Below are 22,337 nucleotides of genomic sequence, written 5' to 3'. Positions count from 1 at the left end.
TGTCCTCAATCTCTGGAGCCTTCAGTCAACAGTTCCTCTAACCATAATGTGAGTACATCTTCCTAGAACCGATGGGGGCAGGGAGGGAACAGCACTGAATGTCTGACCTGGAAAAACCTAAACAGATGCTTTGTGGACAGATCATATCGTGATGACAATTTGGCAAAAGTATTGAAAATGCCATCTGAAAACAAATCAAGGAAGCAATGTAAACCTTTTTTAGAGCATACTGAGAAAGCAGAATCATATCTGAGGAGGGAAAACAGGTGATTAATGGACCTGAAGGGGGTGCCACAAGAAAAGTGGAATATTTCCTGAACTGAAGCCAAATCTTGAGACTGTTGCGGCGTTGTGCGACCAAGGAAGATGCTCGGGGCTGGCCTGTGCAGGCTCTAAGCACTTCATTGGAAACTCGGTGGGGCCACCTGATGTTCTCCATGGTTCTAAGAACCCTGCTATCAAAGCCATCAATTCTGGCGGCCAAAGTGCCGTTCAGGGGCCACGTTTCTGAGCCATACAGCAGGATGGAGAGTACGGCTAGGTTGTAAATCCGGAGCTTCGTCGTGCGTGAGATGGTCTGGTCCTGACAGAGTGGTTTCCAGAGGGACTGCAGAGCAGATGTTGCCAGGGCTCGTCTGCGGTCAATCTCTGGTTTTAGGTCCTGCTGTCTGTCACCATGGACCCCAGGTACACAAAGTTCTTGACAGGCTCTACGATGTCGCCCCCGGTTTGCATGGGAGTTGGATCTGGTCCATCAGCGACATGTATGAACCTGGTTTTAGTCCAGCTCACCCAGAGGCCAAGCTGTGCTCCTCCTCACTGTAAAGCCCAAAGCGTCTCTCAGCTGACTGTAGGTTGTGCTGAGCAGGATGGGATCGTCAGCGTATTCCAGGTCAGTCAGGTGGTAGTTACCACAAGACACTCCGGGGACGCCTCGCAGACCTTGGACATCAGATGGTCGATGATGCAGTTAAAAAGATCAGCAGCCCCACAGCCCTGGAGAACGCCGCTGGAAAGATCCTAGTGAAGACCTGGCCCGGGATGGAGAGCAGGGTGATGCCTCTGTGGTTTCCGCAGACAAGCCGATCACCCTTCATTTCCAGAAGGGCAGGATGACCCTCTGGTCCAGTCGGTGGCAGCTGCTCTGTTTCCAACACCTGATTGAATAGGTGGGTTAGCCACTCCCCCATGCCATCGCCGCCGGCTTTGAGCATCTGACCGGTGATGGCACAGATGCCGGGGGCTTTCCTGATGTTCAGCTCTCACTTCCCCGGGTGTTACAGGGTCTGTGCAGCAGGGGGCGCTGGGGGGGCAACATTTGCAGTCTCTCGGAGGGCGGGATCATCCGGGATGGTGCTGTGCTGCAGGAGGAGGCTAAAGTGTTCCTTCCAGTGCTCGAGGCAGTTGGCTTCAGTTGTAATGAGATTACCGTCAGAATCTTTTACCAGAGCTATCTTTATGTGTGGACCGCTACGGGCTTGGCGCAGTAGACTGAATACGCAGCTCGAATTATTGTTGTTGGCCGTGGACTCAAGTTGTCGGGCTTCTGCCTCCCAGAACCTCTCCCGATCCTCAGCGATGGCTGCACTGCACCGGCGGTTCAGTCGCCGATACTCTGTGAGGTCGCCTCAGAGCCAGGCCCCACGCCGCTGGTCCATGATGTTTAGTGTCCTCTCTGATGTCCAGGGCTTTCTCGGGGACGGTCGTGAGCGTCCGAGGACATTGTGAGCAGACTAGAGAACACTTTCCTTGAAGGTCGCCCCAATCTGTCACTTGGTCGGAGGCCAGAGCATCAAGGGTGCGGCGGATGGAGCAACTGAAGTCTGTGGCGATGCTGGGGTTGTTGAGTCGGGAGGAGTCAGGGCGAGGCAGAGTCTGGTGCTGGTTGGCTCGTACTTTTAGCTTCAGCTGGGCCACCAGCAGACGATGGTCTGTGTTGCCAAGCTGTGCTCCTCTGTACACCCAGCAGTTGGTGACAAATGACTTCCAGCGTCGAGAAATGAGGGTATGGTCCACCGCCTTCCTGGCTCTGCCATCTGGGCTGTACCACGTCCAGAGATGGATTTGTTTCGCTACTGGACAGAGTGGCGTTGATGTCGTGTGGTGGAACTTGGCTGACAGCCTGGTGGAGTTGGTCAAAGAATGCGTCCTTCACATCATCATCAGTGACAACTGTGGGGACGTAGGTGACAACCACAGCCATCTCGCCGTGGTGGTGGAGGAAGCCAGCAGACAGTAGTCTGTCGCTTAGAGGTGTCCAGCTGATGAGGGACCTTCGGATTGCTTTTGGAATGGGCAAGAGCAACAACATACGGCTGGTCCGGCTCTCAGGGCCACTCCAGATGTAACGATGGTCACCTGCTGTTGTTTCGCCGTTACCTCGAAAACGGACCTCACAGAGCCCTGCCAGGGAGATGTTGTAGCGCAGAGCTCTGGGGACAGCAGGGTGGCAGCCACGGGGCTAAGGAGTGTCTGGACATTCCATGTGGCGACACGGGTCCTACGACGAATGTTGATCCTTACTCGTTGGTCGGGGGGGGGGCTGGGGTCCGTTACCGTGTGGGTCAGTCTGGCTTCTTTCTCTGGTCAGTTTCGTAACAGGGAGGTTTCTCCTGGGTGGGTTGTTGGCCCCCGCATGATAGCCAGTTGGTGGGACTGCCACTCACAGCGTCCCGGCACGCTGGGGTTTGTAGTCAGAGTTGTCCTTCTCCTAGAGAGACTGCTTACCAAGGCTAACGAGCTCTGTCTGCCGGGGTTTGGAGTCAGAGTTGTCCCTCTCCCGAGGCTATGTTGGTCCACGGCACCCTATTCTATTTTATTCAGGTGCAACCCCCCCCCATCCCCCAAAGGACGGCAACCCTATCCGCCATCCAGGGGACGCGCCTCTACGCCGTATAGCCCCAACATGAGGTATACTTCAAAATGTACTACACCAACACAACGTCATTGATTGTAGGATGGCTCAGCACAAGGACGTAGGGTAACTATGATACACTCATTTACATCGTATATATTTCAATATGTACTATGTAAATGATGTATCATCAGAGAGGGAAACAATATTTGCAGACATGTTGAAAAATAAGCTTTATTGAACAGTAAACATAAAAGCAAAAGATGATAGGCAAGCTCTTCGTTAAAAAGTGAAAATAAACGAAAGGGAAACAGTATGAATACAAAACATTTCTTCAAGACCAATCTTTTTTAATTACTAAGACAGCGGCGGTGCAACTTTGTTCATCAGTCTGCTTCAAATGTGTCTTTGCTGCCACTGAGTGGTGTTTCTGAGTCTTCATGCAGTCAGGCTGTCCTCTCTGCAGACGTCTGGATGAAGCTGTTCTTCCCTCCAGCGGGTCTGGTGAGCAGCTCTCAGGCTGCTGAAGCCCGGCACGCCGCTCCATCAGCAATGCCATGGCCTTTCGCTTGTATTTTGGTCCATACGCGTCTCAATCGTCCAGATTTATGTTTTCTGAGTCAAACTATTCTCTGGGACTATTTCCAAGGACCAGGACGCCTGCAGCAGGACAGGAACCTGTTCTACTAATGCAAGACATCCGGGTGAGTCACCACGATGGAGGAGGAGGAGGAGGAGAGGGAGGGGCGCTCCACCTGCCAGGAGCTTTAAAGCAGAGGCGGAGCAGCAGGAGACGCAGCAGGACTCCCGTCCTCTCCTGTCCTCCACGTCTGAACAGCAGGTAAGCAGAGAAGATCCAGGAAGCTGAAAGATGACCAGAGCAGCCGTGTCCTTCGTCCTGGTCCTGGTGGCCTTGTCCTACACCTTTGCTAAATATGTCCCTAAATCTGGCAAGAGGATCCCTCAGACTCTGTCCAGAGGTTTGTAGTGATGGAGCGGCTTCAGCGGGTCAGGCTGGCCGGAGTCCTGGTTTGAACCCCAGCTGCTCCTGTGTCTTGCAGGTTGGGGCGACCAGATGATCTGGGCTCAGACGTACGAGCAGGGTCTGTACTGGTCCAGGTCCAGGTGAAGGAACGTGGTTCTGAGGGGAACTGTTCCATGCGGGGAGTGTGTGAAGCGACTGTCTGCTCTGTGTTCCAGGAACAAGCCTCTGATGGTCCTGTTCCACCGGGAGGACTGTCCTCACAGCCAGGGTGAGCCGGTCCAGCGGTCTCCCGTCCCCGTCCCGCCCGCTCTGCTTCACCTAACACTCTGTCTATCCTGCAGCGCTCAAGCAGGCCTTCGCCAACGAGGATGATATCCAGAGAACCCTGGACGAGGACTTTGTGGTCCTCAATCTGATGGTATGCTGCAGGGCTGGTGGAGGGGGGGCTCTGACACTGCAATGAAGCATCCTTCATTGGGCGTGTGTGTGTCTGTGTGTGTGTGTGTGTGTGTGTGTGTGTGTGTGTGTGTGTGTGTGTGTGTCTGTGTTGTGCTCTCCTCCCCCACAGCAGGAAAACACAGATAAAAGCCTGTCCCCTGAGGACAGTACGTCCCAGGATCGTCTTTGTGGGTAAGACCTGGTGTCTGTCCTCAGAGGACTCAGGGTACTGAGCCGACTTGATCCGACCTGTTTAAACCAGATCAGCAGCTCGGTGCAGTCTGGAACAGGCGTCTCTAAGCAGCACGTTCCAGCTCTCTCCCTGCTTCAACACACCTGAATCTGGTGGTTCTGTCCTCACCAAGAACCGAGCAGAACCCATGGTGGAGCAGATCACTGCATCTAGAGCCACTATACTCTTCAAGCTCTGTTCTTTTCAAAAATAACCCTGGACATGTCAAATTCCAAGAAGTCTGCTCAAACATGCTGTCCTGAGTCTGTACCAGTGAGGTGGCGTTTGGAGATTCAAGAAGTCAAACCAAGAAGTTCTTTTTGGACCAAGTTCAGTTCTGTGGAAATCGAAGGAGTGCCGGACAGGACTGTAGGATTATTCCCACGATGTTAAAATAACTTCACCAATAATTATGAAGGCGTGGACAAAAGACAAACACATCACTGAGATGACACTGTGAGTCATGTTTGTCCTCAATCTCTGGAGCCTTCAGTCAACAGTTCCTCTAACCGTAATGTGAGTACATCTTCCTAGAACCGATGAGGGGGCAGGGAGGGAACAGCACTGAATGTCTGACCTGGAAAAACCTGAACAGATGCTTTGTGGACCAATCATATCGTGATGACAATTTGGCAAAAGTATTGAAAATGCCATCTGAAAACAAATCAAGAAACAATCTAAACCTTTTTTAGAGCATACTGAGAAAGTAGAATCATATCTGAGGAGGAAAACAGGTGATTAACGGACCTGAAGGGGGTTGCCACAAGAAAAGTGGAATATTTCCTGAACTGAAGCCAATCTTGAGACTGTTGAGAACAACAGGACCTTCTGACGACGGCTGAGGCCTCGACTGGAAGAGAAGAGTATATAAGAGCAGGCAGAGAGGAGTTACAGCAAAACTGATCCTCCAGGGAAAGAAACCAAGAAGTATTTTGGTAGAAACCACAGGGACTGATTGAAACAGATAAAGACATTTCAGTAGGATATTCATTTTAATGACATTAATCTTTCTCATCAAGGAGAGGGGCAGAGTCTTCCACCTCTCACAGTCAGATCTTCCTTGGGCTGTAAGTGGAGCGAAGTCAGCTGAGAAAAGACCAGAAAAAGTATGAGTCCACATGAATCCCAAGACTTTTAAAGGTGAGGGTCCTGAAAGGCAGGTCAGCCTGCTGGAGCAGGGAACCAGCTGACTTTTATAAAGATTTAGCTTATATCCTGAAAATGAACATTGATCCAACATGGACACCTGGAAGAGAAGCTTCTGATACTGCTACATAGAGCAACAAGTCATCTGCGTATAGAGATAACCGGTACTCGAGGCCATCAGGATAGCGAGTCAGAGCACCTGACGGAGAGGGCCAGTGGAGACAGCTGCAGGTGGAGGCAGTGGGGAGAGAGCCAGGGCATGCTGGGTAGGTTTCTACAGGAACAGGGCTGAAGAACCCTGTTGTAAAAACTCTACGTCATCTGCTTCTGCACTGCTACGTCATTTTACTACGTCCACTTCCTAACAGACCCCTCCATGACGGTGAGAGCCGACATCGTTGGACGCTACTCCAACCACCTGTATGACTATGAACCACATGATATGAAACTCTGTAAGTGCTCCAGCTAACACACACATACACACACACACTCACACACACACATACACACACTGAGTGCCTCCTCCTCTTCCTCAGTGCTGGAAAACATGAAGAAGGCCAGAAGCCTCCTTCAATTCTCAGCTATGAGCCGCAGAACCACACCCACCTCCACCCACTCCCTCCCGATTCCACTGCTGCTGAAGTCTGAGCTGTGAGCAGGAGGAGGCGCCCTCCACCCACCTCCACCTTCAGTTTGCTGTCACCAGTTTACATGTGAAAAGACTTTCACTTGAAGGGTTCCTCTGTCTCCTCACGTGTCCCTCCTCAACTCCACCCTGATTTCCACCCTGGTATCTTTACTGCTCATCCTTTGGAATAAAAACTGATGTTTTCAACCAACAGCTGGTGTTTTTGGCCCTTTAAAACCCATAAAGTCTGTTTCCTTATTCCCATCCAAGGTTTCTATGAGTGGTGTTTCTTGCCCAGCAGCTCCATGCAGGTCGTCCTCCACAGTCCAGAGGCTGCAGTCAGTAGGAACCATCTCAGCAAGTTATGTAGTTATAGTGACTCAGTCAACATGTCTGTGCCTCAGCTGGCAGAATGGCTCCATCATGGCAGCTATAGTGAGTTGAACCCGATCAAGAGACTTGGAAAAGCGGGGGACTCTGTCACTGCAATGAAGCATCCTTCATTGGGCATGTGTGTGTGTGTGTGTGTGTGTGTGTGTGTGTGTGGTGTGTGTGTGTGTGTGTGTGTGTGTGTGTGTGTGTGTGTGTGTGTGTGTGTGTGTGTGTGTGTCTGTGTGTCTGTGTGTCTGTGCTCTCCTCCCCTGCAGCATGAAACCACAGATAAAAGCCTGTCCCCTGATGGACAGTACGTCCCCAGGATCATCTTTGTGGGTAAGACCTGGTGTCTGTCCTCAGAGGACTCAGGGTACTGAGCCGACTTGATCCGACCTGTTTAAACCAGATCAGCAGCATGGTGCAGTCTGGAACAGGCGGCACGTTCCAGCTCTCTCCCTGCTTCAACACACCTGAATCTGATGGTTCTGTCCTCACCAAGAACCGAGCAGAACCCATGGTGGAGCAGATCACTGCATCTAGAGCCACTATACTCTTCAAGCTCAGTTCTTTTCAAAAATGACCCTCCACATGTCAAATTCCAAGAAGTCTGCTCAAACATGCTGTCCTGAGTCTGTACCAGTGTCCATATACTGGATTACTGGTTCAGGCACATGGTTGGAGGAGGCGGCGTTTGGAGATTCAAGAAGTCAAACCAAGAAGTTCTTTTTGGACCAAGTTCAGTTCTGTGGAAATCAAAGGAGTGGGCGGACAGGACTGTAGGATTATTCCCACAATGTTAAAATAACTTCACCAATAATTATGAAGGCGTGGACAAAAGACAAACACATCACTGAGATGACACTGTGAGTCTGTTTGTCCTCAATCTCTGGAGCCTTCAGTCAACAGTTCCTCTAACCATAATGTGAGTACATCTTCCTAGAACCGATGGGGCAGGGAGGGAACAGCACTGAATGTCTGACCTGGAAAAACCTAAACAGATGCTTTGTGGACAGATCATATCGTGATGACAATTTGGCAAAAGTATTGAAAATGCCTCTGAAAACAAATCAAGGAAGCAATGTAACCTTTTTAGAGCATACTGAGAAAGCAGAATCATATCTGAGGAGGAAAACAGGTGATTAATGGACCTGAAGGGGGTGCCACAAGAAAAGTGGAATATTTCCTGAACTGAAGCCAAATCTTGAGACTGTTGCGGCATTGTGCGACCAAGGAAGATGCTCGGGGCTGGCCTGTGCAGGCTCTAAGCACTTCATTGGAAACTCGGTGGGGCCACCTGATGTTCTCCATGGTTCTAAGAACCCTGCTATCAAAGCCAATCAATTCTGGCGGCCAAAGTGCCGTTCAGGGGGCCACGTTCTGAGCCATACAGCAGGATGGAGAGTACGGCTAGGTTGTAAATCCGGAGCTTCGTTGTGCGTGAGATGGTCTGGTCCTGACAGAGTGGTTTCCAGAGAGACTGCAGAGCAGATATTGCCAGGGCTCGTCTGCGGTCAATCACTGGTTTTAGGTCCTGCTGTCTGTCACCATGGACCCCAGGTACACAAAGTTCTTGACAGGCTCTACGATGTCGCCCCCGGTTTGCATGGGAGTTGGATCTGGTCCATCAGCGACATGTATGAACCTGGTTTAGTCCAGCTCACCCAGAGGCCAAGCTGTGCTCCTCCTCACTGTAAAGCCCAAAGCGTCTCTCAGCTGACTGTAGGTTGTGCTGAGCAGGATGGTATCGTCAGCGTATTCCAGGTCAGTCAGGTGGTAGTTACCACAAGACACTCCGGGGACCGCCTCGCAGACCCTGGACATCAGATGGTCGATGATGCAGTTAAAAAGATCAGCAGCCCCACAGCCCTGGAGAACGCCGCTGGAAAGATCCTGATGAAGACACTGGCCCGGGATGGAGAGCAGGGTGATGCCTCTGTGGTTTCCGCAGACAAGCCGATCACCCTTCATTTCCAGAAGGGCAGGATGACCCCTCTGGTCCATTCGGTGGGCAGGCTGCTCTGTTTCCAACACCTGATTGAATCGGTGGGTTAGCCACTCCACCATCTCAAGTTGTCGGGCTTCTGCCTCCCAGAACCTCTCCGGATCCTCAGCGATGGCCGCACTGCGCAGGCGGTTCAGTCGCCGATACTCCGTTGAGGTGCCTCAGAGCCAGGCCTCATTGCCGCTGGTCCATGATGTTTAGCGTCCTCTCTGATATCCAGGGCTTTCTCGGGGACGATCGTGAGTGTCCGAGGACATTGTGAGCAGACTAGAGAACACTTTCCTTGAAGGTCGCCCAAATCTGTCACTTGGTCGGAGGCCAGAGCATCAAGGGTGCGGCGGATGGAGGCAACTGAAGTCTGTGGCGATGCTGGGGTTGTTGAGTCGGGAGGAGTCAGGGCGAGGCAGAGTCTGGTGCTGGTGGCTCGGACTTTTAGCTGAGCTGGGCCACCAGCAGACGATGGTCTGTGTTGCCAAGCTGTGCTCCTCTGTACAACCCGGCAGTTGGTGACAAATGACTTCCAGCGTCGAGAAATGAGGGTATGGTCCACCGCCTTCCTGGCTCTGCCATCTGGGCTGTACCACGTCCAGAGATGGATTTGTTTCGCTACTGGACAGAGTGGCATTGATGTCGTGTGGTGGAGCTTGGCTGACAGCCTGGTGGAGTTGGTCAAAGAATGCGTCCTTCACATCATCATCAGTGACAACTGTGGGGACGTAGGTGACAACCACAGCCATCTCGCCGTGGTGGTGGAGGAAGCCAGCAGACAGTAGTCTGTCGCTTAGAGGTGTCCAGCTGATGAGGGACCTCCGGATTGCTTTTGGAACGGCAAGAGCCACAACATAAAGGCCGGTCCGGCTCTCGGGGCCATTCCAGATGTAACGATGGTCGCCTGCTGTTGTTCATCACACCGTTACCTCGAAAACGGACCTCACCTGCCAGGGAGATGTTGTAGCGGCAGAGCTCTTGGGACAGCAGGGGGGCAGCCACGGGGCGAAGGAGCGGGTGGACATTCCATGTGGACAACACGGGTCCTACGACGAATGTCGATCCGTACTCGTTGGTCGGGGGCAGGCTGGGGTCCGTTACCGTGTGGGTCAGTCCGGCTTCTTTCTCTGGTCAGTTTCGTAACAGGGGGGTTTTCTCCTGGGTGGGTTGTTGGCCCCCGCTTGATAGCCAGTTGGTGGGGCTGCACCTCACAGCGTACCGGCACGCTGGGGTTTGTAGTCGGAGTTGTCCTCTCCTCGAGAGACTGCTTAGCAAGGCTAACGAGCTCTGTCTACCCAGGTTTGAGTCAGAGTTGTCCCTCTCCGAGGCTATGTTGGTCCACCACACCCTATTCCATTTATTCAGGTGCAACCCCCCCCACCCCCCCAAAGTACGGCAACCCTATCCACCATCCAGGGGACGCGCCTCTACGCCGTATAGCCCCAACATGAGGTATATTTCAATATGTACTACACCAACACAATGTCATTGATTGTAGGATGGCTCAGCACAAGGACGTAGGGTCACTATGATGCATCATTTACATCGTATATATTTCATATGTACTATGTGAATGAGGTATCATAGTTACGCTACATCCTTGTGCTGAGCCCATCCTACAATCAATGACATTGTGTTGGGAGGGAAACAATATTTGCAGACATGTTGAAAAATAAGCTTTATCGAACAGTAAACATAAAAGCAAAGGATATAGGCAAGCTCTTCGTTAAAAAGTGAAAATAAACGAAAGGGAAACAGTATGAATACATAAACATTTTCTTCAAGACCAATCTTTTTTAATTACTAAGACAGCGGCGGTGCAACTTTGTTCATCAGTCTGCTTCAAAATGTGTCTTTGCTGCCACTGAGTGGTGTTTCTGAGTCTTCATGCAGTCAGGCTGTCCTCTCTGCAGATGTCTGGATGAAGCTGTTCTTGCCCTCCAGCGGGTCTGGTGAGCAGCTCTCAGGCTGCTGAAGCCCGGCACGCCGCTCCATCAGCACCGCCCGCCATGGCCTTTTGCTTGTATTTGGTCCATACGCGTCTCAATCGTCCAGATTATGTTTTCGAGTCAAACTATTCTCTGGGACTATATCCAAGGACCAGGACGCCTGCAGCAGGACAGGAACCTGTTCTCCTAATGCAAGACATCCGGGTGAGTCACCACGATGGAGGAGGAGGAGGAGGAGAGGGAGGGGCGCTCCACCTGCCAGGAGCTTTAAAGCAGAGGCGGAGCAGCAGGAGACGCAGCAGGACTCCAGTCCTCTCCTGTCCTCCACGTCTGAGCAGCAGGTAAGCAGAGAAGATCCAGGAAGCTGAAAGATGACCAGAGCAGCCTTGTCCCTGGTCCTGGTCCTGGTCCTGGTGGCCTTGTCCTACACCTTTGCTAAATATGTCCCCAAAACGGGCCAGAGGATCCCTGAGACGCTGTCCAGAGGTTGTAGTGACGGAGGAGCTTCAGCGGGTAGGGCTGGGGCAGAGTCCTGGTTTGAACCCCAGCTGCTCCTAGTGTCTTGCAGGTTGGGGCGACCAGCTGATCTGGGCTCAGACGTACGAGGAGGGGTCTGTACTGTCCAGGTCCAGGTGAGGGAACGTGGATCGAAGGGGAACGGTTTCATGCGGGGAGGGTGTGAAGCGACTGTCTGCTCTGTGTTCCAGAACAAGCCTCTGATGGTCCTGTTCCACCGGGGAGGACTGTCCTCACAGCCAGGGTGAGCCGGTCCAGCTGTCTCCCGTCCCCCGCCCCGCCCGCTCTGCTTCACCTAACACTCTGTCTGTCCTGCAGCGCTCAAGCAGGCCTTCGCCACGAGGATGAGATCCAGAGAACCCTGGACGAGGACTTTGTGGTCCTCAATCTGATGGTATGCTGCAGGGCTGGTGGAGGGGGAGCTCTGACACTGCAATGAAGCATCCTTCATTGGGCGTGTGTGTGTCTGTGTGTGTGTGTGTGTGTGTGTGTGGTTGTGTGTGTGTGTTGTGTGTGTGTGTGTGGTGTGTGTGTGTGTGTGTGTGTCTGTGTGTGCTCTCCTCCCACCACAGCAGGAAACCACAGATAAAAGCCTGTCCCCTGATGGACAGTACGTCCCAGGATCGTCTTTGTGGGTAAGACCTGGTGTCTGTCCTCAGAGGACTCAGGGTACTGAGCCGACTTGATCCGACCTGTTTAAACCAGATCAGCAGCATGGTGCAGTCTGGAACAGGCGGCAAGTTCCAGCTCTCTCCCTGCTTCAACACACCTGAATCTGATGGTTCTGTCCTCACCAAGACCCGAGCAGAACCCATGGTGGAGCAGATCACTGCATCTAGAGCACTATACTCTTCAAGCTCGGTCTTTTCAAAAATGACCCTCCACATGTCAAATTCCAAGAAGTCTGCTCAAACATACTGTCCTGCGTCTGTACCAGTGTCCATATACTGGATTACTGGTTCAGGCACATGGTTGGAGGAGGCGGCGTTTGGAGATTCAAGAAGTCAAACCAAGAAGTTCTTTTTGGACCAAGTTCAGTTCTGTGGAAATCGAAGGAGTGCGGACAGGGACTGTAGGATTATTCCCACGATGTTAAAATAACTTCACCAATAATATGAAGGCGTGGACAAAAAGACAAACACATCACTGAGATGACACTGTGAGTCATGTTTGTCCTCAATCTCTGGAGCCTTCAGTCAACAGTTCCTCTAACCGTAATGTGAGTACATCTTTCCTAGAACCGATGAGGGGCAGGGAGGGAACAGCACTGAATGTCTGACCTGGAAAAACCTGAACAGATGCTTTGTGGACCAATCATATCATGATGACAGTTTGGCAAAAGTATTGAAAATGCCATCTGAAAAACAAATCAAGGAAACAATGTAAACCTTTTTTAGAGCATACTGAGAAAGCAGAAGATCATATTTGAGGAGGAAAACATGTGATCAATGGGCCCAAGGGGACGCCACAGAAACTGGAATATTTCCTGAACTGAAGCAAATCTTGACAGTGTTGAGCACAACAGGACTTCTGACGAAGGCTGAGGCCTCGACTGGAAGAGAAGAGTATGTAAGAGCAGGCAGAGATGAGTTACAGCAAAACTGATCCTCCAGGGAAAGAAACCAAGAAGTATTTTGGTAGAAACACAGGGACTGATTGAAACAGATAAGACATGTCAGTAGGATATTCATTTTACGACATTAATCTTTCTCATCAAGGAGAGGGGCAGATTCTTCCACCTCTAACAGTCAGATCTTCCTTGGGCTGTAAGTGGAGTGAAGTCGGCAGGGAAAAGACCAGAAAAAGTATGAGTCACATGACTCCCGAGACATTTAAATTTGGAGGGTCCTGAAAAGGCAGGTCAGCCTGCTGGAGCAGGGAACCAGCTGACTTTTATCAAAGATTTAGCTTATATCCTGAAAATGAACATTTATCCAACATGGACACCTGGAAGAGAAGCTTCTGATACTGCTACATAGAGCAACAAGTCATCTGCGTATAGAGATAACCGGTACTCGAGGCCATCAGGATAGCGAGGTCAGAGCACCTGACGGACACGGCCGGTGGAGACAGCTGCAGGTGGAGGCAGCGGGGAGAGAACCAGGGCATGCTGGGTAGGGTTCTGCAGGAACAGGGCTGGAGAAACCCTGTTCTAAAAACTCTACGTCACCTGCTTCTGCACTGCTACGTCATTTACTACGTCCACTTCTCAACAGACCCCTACATGACGGTGAGAGCCGACATCGTTGGAGACGCCACCCCAACCGCCTGTACGCCTATGAACCAACTGATATGAAACTCTGTAAGTGCTCCAGCTAACACACACATACACACCACTCACACCACACATACACACACTGAGAGCCTCCTCCTCTTCCTCAGGCTGAAACATGAAGAAGGCCAAGAAGCTCCTTCAATTCTCAGCTATGAGCCGCAGAACACACACACCCTCCACCCACTCCCTCCCCGAGTCCACAGCTGCTGAAGTCTGAGCTGTGAGCAGGAGGAGGGCGCCCTCCACCCACCTCCACCTTCAGTTTGCTGTCACCACGTGTTCACAAGTGAAAAGACTTTCACTTGAAGGGTTCCTCTGTCTCCTGACGTTGTCCCTCCTCAACTCCACCTGATTTTCCCACTCCCTGGTATCTTTACTGCTCATTCCTTTGGAATAAAACTGATGTGTTCAACCAACAGCTGGTGTTTTGGCCCTTTTAAAACCATAAAGTGTTTCTTATTCCCATCCAAGGTTTCTATGAGGGTGTTTTGCCCAGCAGCTCCATGCAGGTCGTCCTCCACAGTCCAGACGCTGCTCTCAAGTCCTAACTATTTAGTTCAAAAATTTAATTTGTAGGAGGATTTGCTGACTTTTTTGGACAATTTCACACTCCTGAACGACAAGGCCAAAAGCAGACCGCGGCAAGAAGACGGATAAAGTCAAAAAATGACGACGAGCTGCCTTCGGAGCAGGAAAGCACGCCGCTGCAGCCACGGAGCCTAGAGAAACGAAACCGAACCGAAACCGAAACAGAAATGTGCTCTCTGCAATAGAGAATATGAGCAAAATGATGTCTGACGGGTTCGACAAATAAGAGGCATCTCTTGCAACCATCCTAGCTTCTCTATCGTCTCCTGTGAACCTGTATAATAAAGTTGAGTTGAGTTGAGTTGAGAGTGCACAGAAATGCGAGCAGAAATGCAGCGCTCTGCCTGAAATGATAGACCTCGAGGCTCGCTCCGGGCGCCAAAACATCAAGATTGTTGATCTTCCTGAAAAGATGAGAATGGTCGCCCCAAAGGAGTTTGTGGCGGTTTATTCCTGAGCTTCTAGGTGCAGGCACGAACATGGTGGACCCGTTATAATCCGCACATTCACTACGCTGTGGAATATTAACGCAAAATTACGAGATTGAGTTGTATGTGGCGAAGATTGCTAAGGACGGAACTACTTACTAAACATGGCGTCTGGGCGTAGTGATTTCAAAAGAAAAGTAGTTCCCAGTATTGCTTCAGTGTCGTAACGCTCCAGTGTTATTTGTTGGTGTTTCCACAGCGTAGTGAACTACAGGTTGTCCTCAAATCCTTCAATTCTACAGAATATTCTAAAGTTAAAGTATGAATGTAACACCATCTCATCTGACCAAGTGAGGGATCAACTGTTTGAATTAAGACAAAAACATTTTGAACTAGAGGATAAACCACAAAGACTACTGTCCCAGCAGCTAAGAGGTTCACAGGCTTGTAGAGCCGTCCATACAATTAGATCAAAATCTGGGGAAATGGTTGTTGACCCTGAAGGCATCAATGATTGTTTCAAGGAATACTATCAGCAATTATAATATTGTCAAAAGCAAATGGGGATGCATCAAGCTGGCTTGGATGTTTAGATCTGCCTCAGCTGAGTGAGGTTGTAGAGGAAGCCAAAGACTCAGGACATTACCACCAAGGAATTTTAAATTCTATAAGATCATTTCTAGTGGTGAGACTGCAGGTTGGATGGTTTCAGTATTGAATTTTATCATAATACTCTGAGAAGATTGTTCCCCTTCTGCTGCGGATGTTTACACACTCATCTGAAGCCAAATACATTTCCAGTCAGTCTTATAGAGGCCAACATCACATTAATTCTGTTAGATACGGTCTTCATCCCCCCTAAAGACAGTTTTAATCCCCCCCAAAGCTAGCTTTAAACCCTCTCTACAGACTGTTTCGATCCCCCCAAGACAGTTTTAACCCTCTACAGACAGTTACAATCCCACCTAAAGACAGTTTTAACCCTCTAGAGACAGTTTTCAATCCTCCCAAAAGACAGTTTTTAACCCTCTCGAGGACAGTTTCAATCCCACCTAAAGACAGTTTAACCCTCTGGAGACAGTTTCAATCCACCTAAAGACAGTTTTAACCCTCTGGAGACAGTTTCAATCCCACCTAAAGACAGTTTTAACCCTCTGGAGACAGTTTCAATCCCACCTAAAGACAGTTTTAACCCTCTAGAGACAGTTTCAAACCCACCTAAAGACAGTTTTAAACCCTCTCGAGACAGTTTCAATCCCACTAAAGACAGTTTTAACCCTCAAGAGACAGTTTCAATCCCACCTAAAGACAGTTTATAACCCTCTCGAGGACAGTTTCCATCCCACCTAAAGACAGTTTCACCCTCTACAGGACAGTTTCAGTCCCACCTAAAGACAGTTTTTTAATCCTCTCGAGACAGTTTCAATCCCACCTAAAGACAGGTTTTCACACCTCTACAGTTTTCAATCCCACCTAAAGACAGTTTTAAACCCTCTCGAGACAGTTTCAATCCCACCTAAAGACAGTTTTAACCCTCTCGAGACAGGTTCAATCCCACCTAAAGACAGTTTTAACCCTCTGCGGACAGTTTCAATCCCCCAAAAAGACAGTTTTTAACCCCAAAACCCAGTTTTAACTTTTAGAGACAGTTTTTAACCAACAAAGCTAGTTTTCACCCTCTACAGATACTTCGATCACCCCCAAAGACAGTTTTAACCCGAAACCCAGTTTAAACCATCTGGAGACAGTTTAATCTCCCCAAAAGACAGTTTTAACCCCCCCCCAAACCAGTTTTAACCATCTAGAGACAGTTCAATCCCCACAAAAGACAGTTTTAACCCCCCAAAAGACAGTTTTAACCCTCTACAGACAGTTTCAATCCCCTCTAAAGACAGTTTTAACCCCGAAAGCTAGTTTTAACCATCTGGAGCAGGGGTGGGGAATCCTGGTCCTGGAGGACCAGGAGAACGTCTCTCACGTCCCGAGGGAGGCTGGGGACATTGAGTCCCAGTGGACCGTGTTCTCCACCTCCATTGTGGAAGCAGCTGCTCGAGCTGTGGTCGTAAGGTCTCCGTGCCTGTCGTGGCGGCAATCCTCGAACCCGGTGGTGGAGACCGGAAGTAAGGACAGCCGTTCCAGCTGAAGAAAGAGTCCTACTGAGCCTGTTGGCTCATGGGACTCCAGAAGCAGCTGACGGGTACCGGCAGGCCAAGCGAACTGCAGCCTGAGCGGTTGTGGAGACAAAAACTCGGGTCTGGGAGGAGTTCAAGAGGCCATGGAGGAGGACTATCGGTTGGCCTCAAAGAAATTCTGGCAAACTGTCTGGCGCCTCAGGAGAGGAAAGCAGGTCTCCACCACACTGTTTACATCAGAGGAGGAGCTGCTGACCTCAACTGGGGATATTGTTGGACGGTGGAAGGAATACTTCGAGGACCTCCTCAATCCCGTCCCCACGTCTTCGTGGAGGTAGCAGAGGCTGAGGTCCCAGAGGTGTACTCGTCATCACCCAAGCTGAAGTCACCGAGGTGGTCGTAGCTCCTCAGCGGCAAGGCACCAGGGTGGACGAGATTCGCTCTGAGTACCTTAAGTCTCTGGATTTGCAGGGACTCTCTTGGTTGACACGTCTCTGCAACATCGCGTGGCGGTCGGGGACAGAACCTCTGGACTGGCAGACCGGGTGGTGGTCCTGTTTAAAAAGGGGAACCGGAGGGTGTGCTCCACTAAAGGGGGATCACACTCCTCAGCCTCCCCGGGAAAGTCTATTCCAGGGTCCTGGAGAGGAGGATCCAACTGATAGTCGAACCTTGGATTCAGGAGGAACAATGCAGTTTTCATCCTGGTTGCGGAACAGTGGACCAGCTCTATACCCTCCATAGGGCTCGAGGGTTCGTGGGAGTTCACCCAACCAGTCCACATGTGTTTGTGGATTTGGAGAAAGCGTTCGACCGCATCCCTCATGGTGTCCTGTTGGGGGTGCTCCAGGAATACAGACCCTTTGTGAAGGGCCGTCCGGTCTCTGTGTGACCGGAGCAGGAGTGTGGTCCCACATTGCCGGCAGTAAGTCGGACCTGTTCCCAGTGCATGTTGGACTCCGGCAGGGCTGCCCTTTGTCACCGGTTCTGTTCATAATCTTTATGGACAGAATTTCTAGGTGCAGCCAGGGGCCGGAGGGGGGCTGGGTTCGGGGACCACAGGATTTCATCTCTGCTTTTTGCAGATGATGTTGTCCTGTTGGCTCCATCGAACCTGGACCATCATGCACTGGGGCGGTTCGCAGCCAAGCGTGAAGCGACAGGGATGAGGATCAGCACCTCCAAATCCGAGGCCATGGTCCTCGACCAGAACAAGGTGGCTTGCCCCTTCCAGGTCGGTGGAGTGACTCTGGTCCAGGTGGAGGAGTTTAAGTATCTTGGGGTCTTGTTCACGAGTGGGGGACGGATGGAGGTGAGATTGACAGGCGGATCGGTGCAGCGGCCGCAGTGATGCAGTCGTTGTATCAGTCCGTCATGGTGAAGAAGGAGCTGAGCCGAAAGGCGAAGCTCTGGATTTACCGGTCAATCTACGTTCCCACCCTCACCTCTGGTCATGAGCTTTGTCCCACCAACAGGACACGCTGGAGAGAACATGTCTCACGGCTGGCCTGGGAACACCTTGGGATCCTCCCGGAAGAGCTGGAGGAAGAGTCTGGACAGAGAAGCCTGAGCATCTCTGCTGAGACTGCTGCCCCCGTGACCTGGTCCCAGATAAGCGGTGGAAGATGGATGGATTTTGTCTTTAAACAAACATGTTGTGAGCTATCTCCTGCAGGCTTCTCATGCACAGCACCTCTTGGGCCTTTTAACGCGTACGTCCCTTAATGTGGTCCCCCGAGCAACGATATGAATACACGGAACAAAAAATAAGTTCCTCTCTAATTTTACAAGGTCCTTTGAACAAAATAATCTATATCTACGTGAACTTACTGATGATTATTTGTTGTGTATTCGTGCTCTTTGTAAGTGATTGTTAATGGTTGTAAATGAATGAACTGTTTTATTATTGGTCATACCTTCACAGTGGTTTTAGCTGTGGTTAGCAATGCTTTGATTTCACAATTTCTGACCCATAAAATAATATTTTGCAGAGTATTTTGCTGCTCTATCATTTTATAGTAATTTATATCAAATTGCAAGTACTTGATAACCCAGGCTGGGGAGTAACGGATGCAGCAGTGAAATGTAGTTAAAAATGTGGCTTTGCCACTGCTTGTTGTTCTGTCTTTTTCTTGTGTTCGCTATTGGCTGTTTGTGGCGTTTTGACTGACATCCTGCGCAGCTCTTTTCTTTTTAGGTATCCAGTTTCCCTCTCAGCCTGTGCATCTCCCCACCCATTCTTTTTTCTCCCCCTCCCCCACCCTAAGAGGAATCCCCCAAAACCAAAAGAGACCTTGTGTCTAACCCGAGTAGCCATGCCTAACCCTAACCCTAACCCTGTCATTACAGTTCTTGTCCTTGTTCAAGCTCAGTTTAAACCACTTCACATTCATGTCAGAAATCTCACCAGTGCCTTAACTAGAGACCCGACTAAAGTCCGGACGGCTCTCACTAAAGCCCAGATTATGATGAGTAACAGTAACTCTTTACAGGACGACAGGATCCACAGTAGCAGCTGTGCTCCGGTCCGGCTCAACACACGTACAGGCTCCATGATCAGCCGTGATAAGAGGGAATGAACCCTGGACACCATGGCTGGAGTCCTCCTTTCAGCTGGTCCGGGATGTGGAAGTCCGGGAGCCATCCCAGAGGAGCAGATGTGGTCTGGTCTCTGGGACTCAGTGTTTGACCCGAAAGAGTTTAAACCTACATCCTGGTGGAGGATCCTCAGAGTTCTGAGACCTCCAGCCTGGAGGACTGGCTGAGGCTCCAGAGGTGGCCTTGTCTTCTCATTCACCCTTTCATAAAAGTAGATGATTCCATTCCGATCAATGTCACGCGGGAAGCGATCTGCTTCCACAGAAATGTTTTGGTCGTCAGCTTTAACGGTCTCCTCTCCTTTGAACAGGTATGACCAGAAGTGACCACCGGTGGCAGACCCCCAGTGGCAGATGACGGAGGAGAGGACGTACGCCTGCTTCTGGTCCTCGGACAGAGGCAGCTCTATGAATTCAGACGCAGTCAAGTCTGGTCTGCAGAATATGGAGCTCTCTGTTCGGCTCAAACTCAGTGTCAGAACGTCTGGACGGCTGCAGAAGCTCCTTGTCTCCCCCGGGGGGCTGCCGCATCTGCCGCACGGTCCTGTGCCGTGCCGCTCATGGAGGGTGTGGTCAAAGAGAGAAGCGATGGACTCGTCTCTGGAACCTGCTGTTAGGAAGACGATGCTTTCCAGGTCGGTGCTTTCTGCCGCCGTCTCCCCACAGCCGGGACACGTCGTCGCTTCTGGACCTGAAGACTCGACTGAACGCCACACCTGTTCAACCAGCCGAGGAGATGCTGGACTACGTCTACAGCGTCGTTGTGTCTCCCCAGCGCGAGCGATGGGATCGTCTCGCTTAATTCAGTCAGGGCTGGGAGGAGATCTGACGAACTGAACTCTCGTTCTGACTCATGGAGGGCTCTTAAAAACAGCCTTGCGAATTCTGGAGTGCCTGACAGCCGTGCCAAAAGCTCAGGTGGCTGACAAAGCAGCTTGGTCTCGACAATATCCAAGTTCAGGGCAGCCTGCAGTGTGGAATTCAACCAACAGTTGCGATCTCCGTTGGCAAACCTGCAGATGGATTTTATCGGTTCTTCCTTCTGTGCTTCACAACACGGCGGCTTCCCAGGTGAAGGCTCGCCTGTTCCGCCGGAGTGTTTGCCAGCCTCCGTGAGACGAGAGGTCAAAGCTCTGACCGTCTGCGTGACGGCAGTACCGAGAAACAAACCCAAAAGTAGCATTTTGCTCTGAAGTAAGCCAATCGTTGAAGAGGCGCGTTGATTTGAGGAGTGCTTCCAGCAACTGGCAGACACTGAAGGGAAGTGGTGAAGACGGAGTCTGACCCTGCTTTCATCTTCCTGTGGCAGCACACTACCGCCTTTGATGTAGCTGTTGTCATGGCAACACTAGCAGTTAGAGTGAGGGAGGCTCTGGATTCAAACCAAAAAAAATACACTTCTCTCGATTCTACGGCCACATTTCTGGCTCAATCTTCACAAATTATACCTCAAAACGTAGGGATTTTTGTGGTGACGCTCACAATCAAGTCGCTTTGTCTCTATCTCAAACGGTTTTCTCTCCAGACGCATTTGTTTGAGGAGAGTGCAGGAATTTCTCCCATCCGCTCCAATGCATTTTGGAGAGAGATTTTCTCGCCTGAATCCAAAAGTTCACACATCTTTACACACTCGCCGTGGCTGAATGGATGATCCTACAGACATAAAATCTTCACCATAAATCCATGAAAGCCTTGTGACTCACACTGTGAATTTGTTTTTCATTTCACCTCTTGCTTCTCGAGAGACGACATTTCTTCAGCCGTGCGCACTGCATGAAAAACTGCTGATTCACTGTCATGGCTGGAGACTGGAGCTGGTTTCCACGGCAACAGCAGCGCAGCTGCAGACTGTCATGGCTGCTCTCAGCTCGGAGCTCACAGTGGATATGGAGGAGTTATTTATATAATCAATTCAATTTTTTATTCATTCATTTCATTATTTTTTTTATTCATTTCTTTATGCATAAAAATTGAAAAGGGAAAAAACTACATTTAAAGGAACAAAACAAATCCTGCATTTATGAAGAAGTTAAAAGAACTTGGATTTTATCTTGAAATTCACACAGAAGAGCTGAGCGCTCTTATTGTGTGAGTGGAAGAAACCAAAAGCAGCCAAAGCGTTGCTGTTTGTGTGAAGTTTGACTGTGAACCAAAACTCTGTTTTTCATCCAGTTTCTTACATTTTTATGATAAAAACCTCTCAGTTGAAGCCACACTAAAAACGACTAATAGAATACAAAAGTAGTAAACAATAAAAATTCTATTAAATTTAACTAATGAAAGCCAGACATTGTTTTTCAACCAGGGTTCAACAGAATTATTTTTAAAAAAATGAATTGAATTAATATTCATTCATTTATAATTCATGAATTTAAATTAACGCGAAGGTGAACTTAAAATACTCTTTTCCCTTTTTTTCCTCTTTTTCAAAATGAGAGTCTGCGCACATTTTTCAACTGAACGAAACAGAAAGAGCATCTTAGCATTACACCATGAAATACAGCATTTTACTGACTGTTTTTAACCATCTTCATCTATTCATTACTGTCCTGTTTTTCTTTAGAGGTGTTTTAATTTATGATGATTTTATTTATTATTGATGGAAAATGAAGCACATGCAATGTTAGTTCTTGTCTTTATTTTGTTTGTTTTTTTTCTGTGTGGGTGTGGTGGTGGGCGGAGCCTGAGTGCCCTCTCTTGACCTCTCTGGCTTTGCCACTGGTTGTTCTGTCTCTTTCTTCATCACACACTGTGTGTGTGTGTTCGTTATCGGCTGTTTGTGGCGTTTTGACTGACATCCTGCAGCCTTTTCTTTTTAGATCTCCACTTTTCCCTCTCAGCCGGTGCACCTCCCCACCTATTCCTTTCTCTCCTCCCTCCCCCCACCCTAAGACGAATGACTTATGACTTGTGTTTGTATCCCGCTGAGAGTTTTGAGTTTTTGGATCCCGATAAGATACCTGAGTTTTTTGTTTCCCCGTCCCACCTGTTCCTGACCCGTCCTGGCTGCTAAGAGTGCTGTACCTGTCCCGGTTGTGGAGCCTCGACCCTCCACGTGAGAAACACGTCCTGCGTTCGCACCGAGAAATGACCGCCGAAGCCAAACGAGAGCTGCTGCTCAGGTCCAGCCGGGAAGCGGCCGTGGATCGGTTAGCCATTCTAAGGGCCACTGGCCCCTGTCCACCGATGGTCTCGCGCCTGGAC

At 50.1% G+C, this 22,337-nt stretch overlaps 1 protein-coding gene and 1 pseudogene across 3 annotated transcripts; both read left to right on the top strand.

Moving 5' to 3' along the window:
* Positions 1–3,694: 3,694 nt before the first annotated feature.
* Positions 3,695–7,331, top strand: LOC115381249 (anterior gradient protein 2 homolog). Of its 3 annotated transcripts, XM_030082531.1 has the most exons (7): positions 3,695–3,834; positions 3,916–3,979; positions 4,055–4,107; positions 4,181–4,257; positions 4,411–4,469; positions 6,024–6,107; positions 6,192–6,305. In XM_030082531.1, the coding sequence occupies exons 1-6, from the start codon at positions 3,726–3,728 to the stop codon at positions 6,079–6,081; spliced, it is 420 nt and encodes a 139-aa protein (XP_029938391.1). In that variant the 5' UTR covers positions 3,695–3,725; the 3' UTR covers positions 6,082–6,107; positions 6,192–6,305. The 3 variants fall into 3 exon arrangements, with proteins under 3 accessions (XP_029938391.1, XP_029938393.1, XP_029938392.1); XM_030082533.1 differs by lacking the exons at positions 4,411–4,469; positions 6,024–6,107; positions 6,192–6,305 and adding an exon at positions 6,934–7,331; XM_030082532.1 differs by lacking the exons at positions 4,411–4,469; positions 6,024–6,107; positions 6,192–6,305 and adding an exon at positions 6,931–7,331.
* A 3,556-nt stretch (positions 7,332–10,887) lies between these two features.
* LOC115381943 (anterior gradient protein 2 homolog) lies at positions 10,888–13,432 on the top strand (annotated as a pseudogene).
* Positions 13,433–22,337: the final 8,905 nt, after the last annotated feature.

Source organism: Salarias fasciatus, chromosome 23 (genome assembly GCF_902148845.1).
Source record: "Salarias fasciatus chromosome 23, fSalaFa1.1, whole genome shotgun sequence".
Classification (NCBI taxonomy): Eukaryota; Metazoa; Chordata; class Actinopteri; order Blenniiformes; family Blenniidae; genus Salarias; species Salarias fasciatus.
This window is presented reverse-complemented; position numbering and strand designations above follow the sequence as displayed.

Coding starts and splice junctions, on each gene's coding strand:
- LOC115381249 (XM_030082531.1), top strand. CDS start 3,726: ATGACCAGAGCAGCCGTGTCCTTCGTCCTGGTCCTGGTGGCCTTGTCC. Junction 3,835..3,915: donor CCCTCAGACTCTGTCCAGAG/GTTTGTAGTGAT, acceptor TGTGTCTTGCAG/GTTGGGGCGACCAGATGATC. Junction 4,108..4,180: donor GGACTGTCCTCACAGCCAGG/GTGAGCCGGTCC, acceptor TCTATCCTGCAG/CGCTCAAGCAGGCCTTCGCC.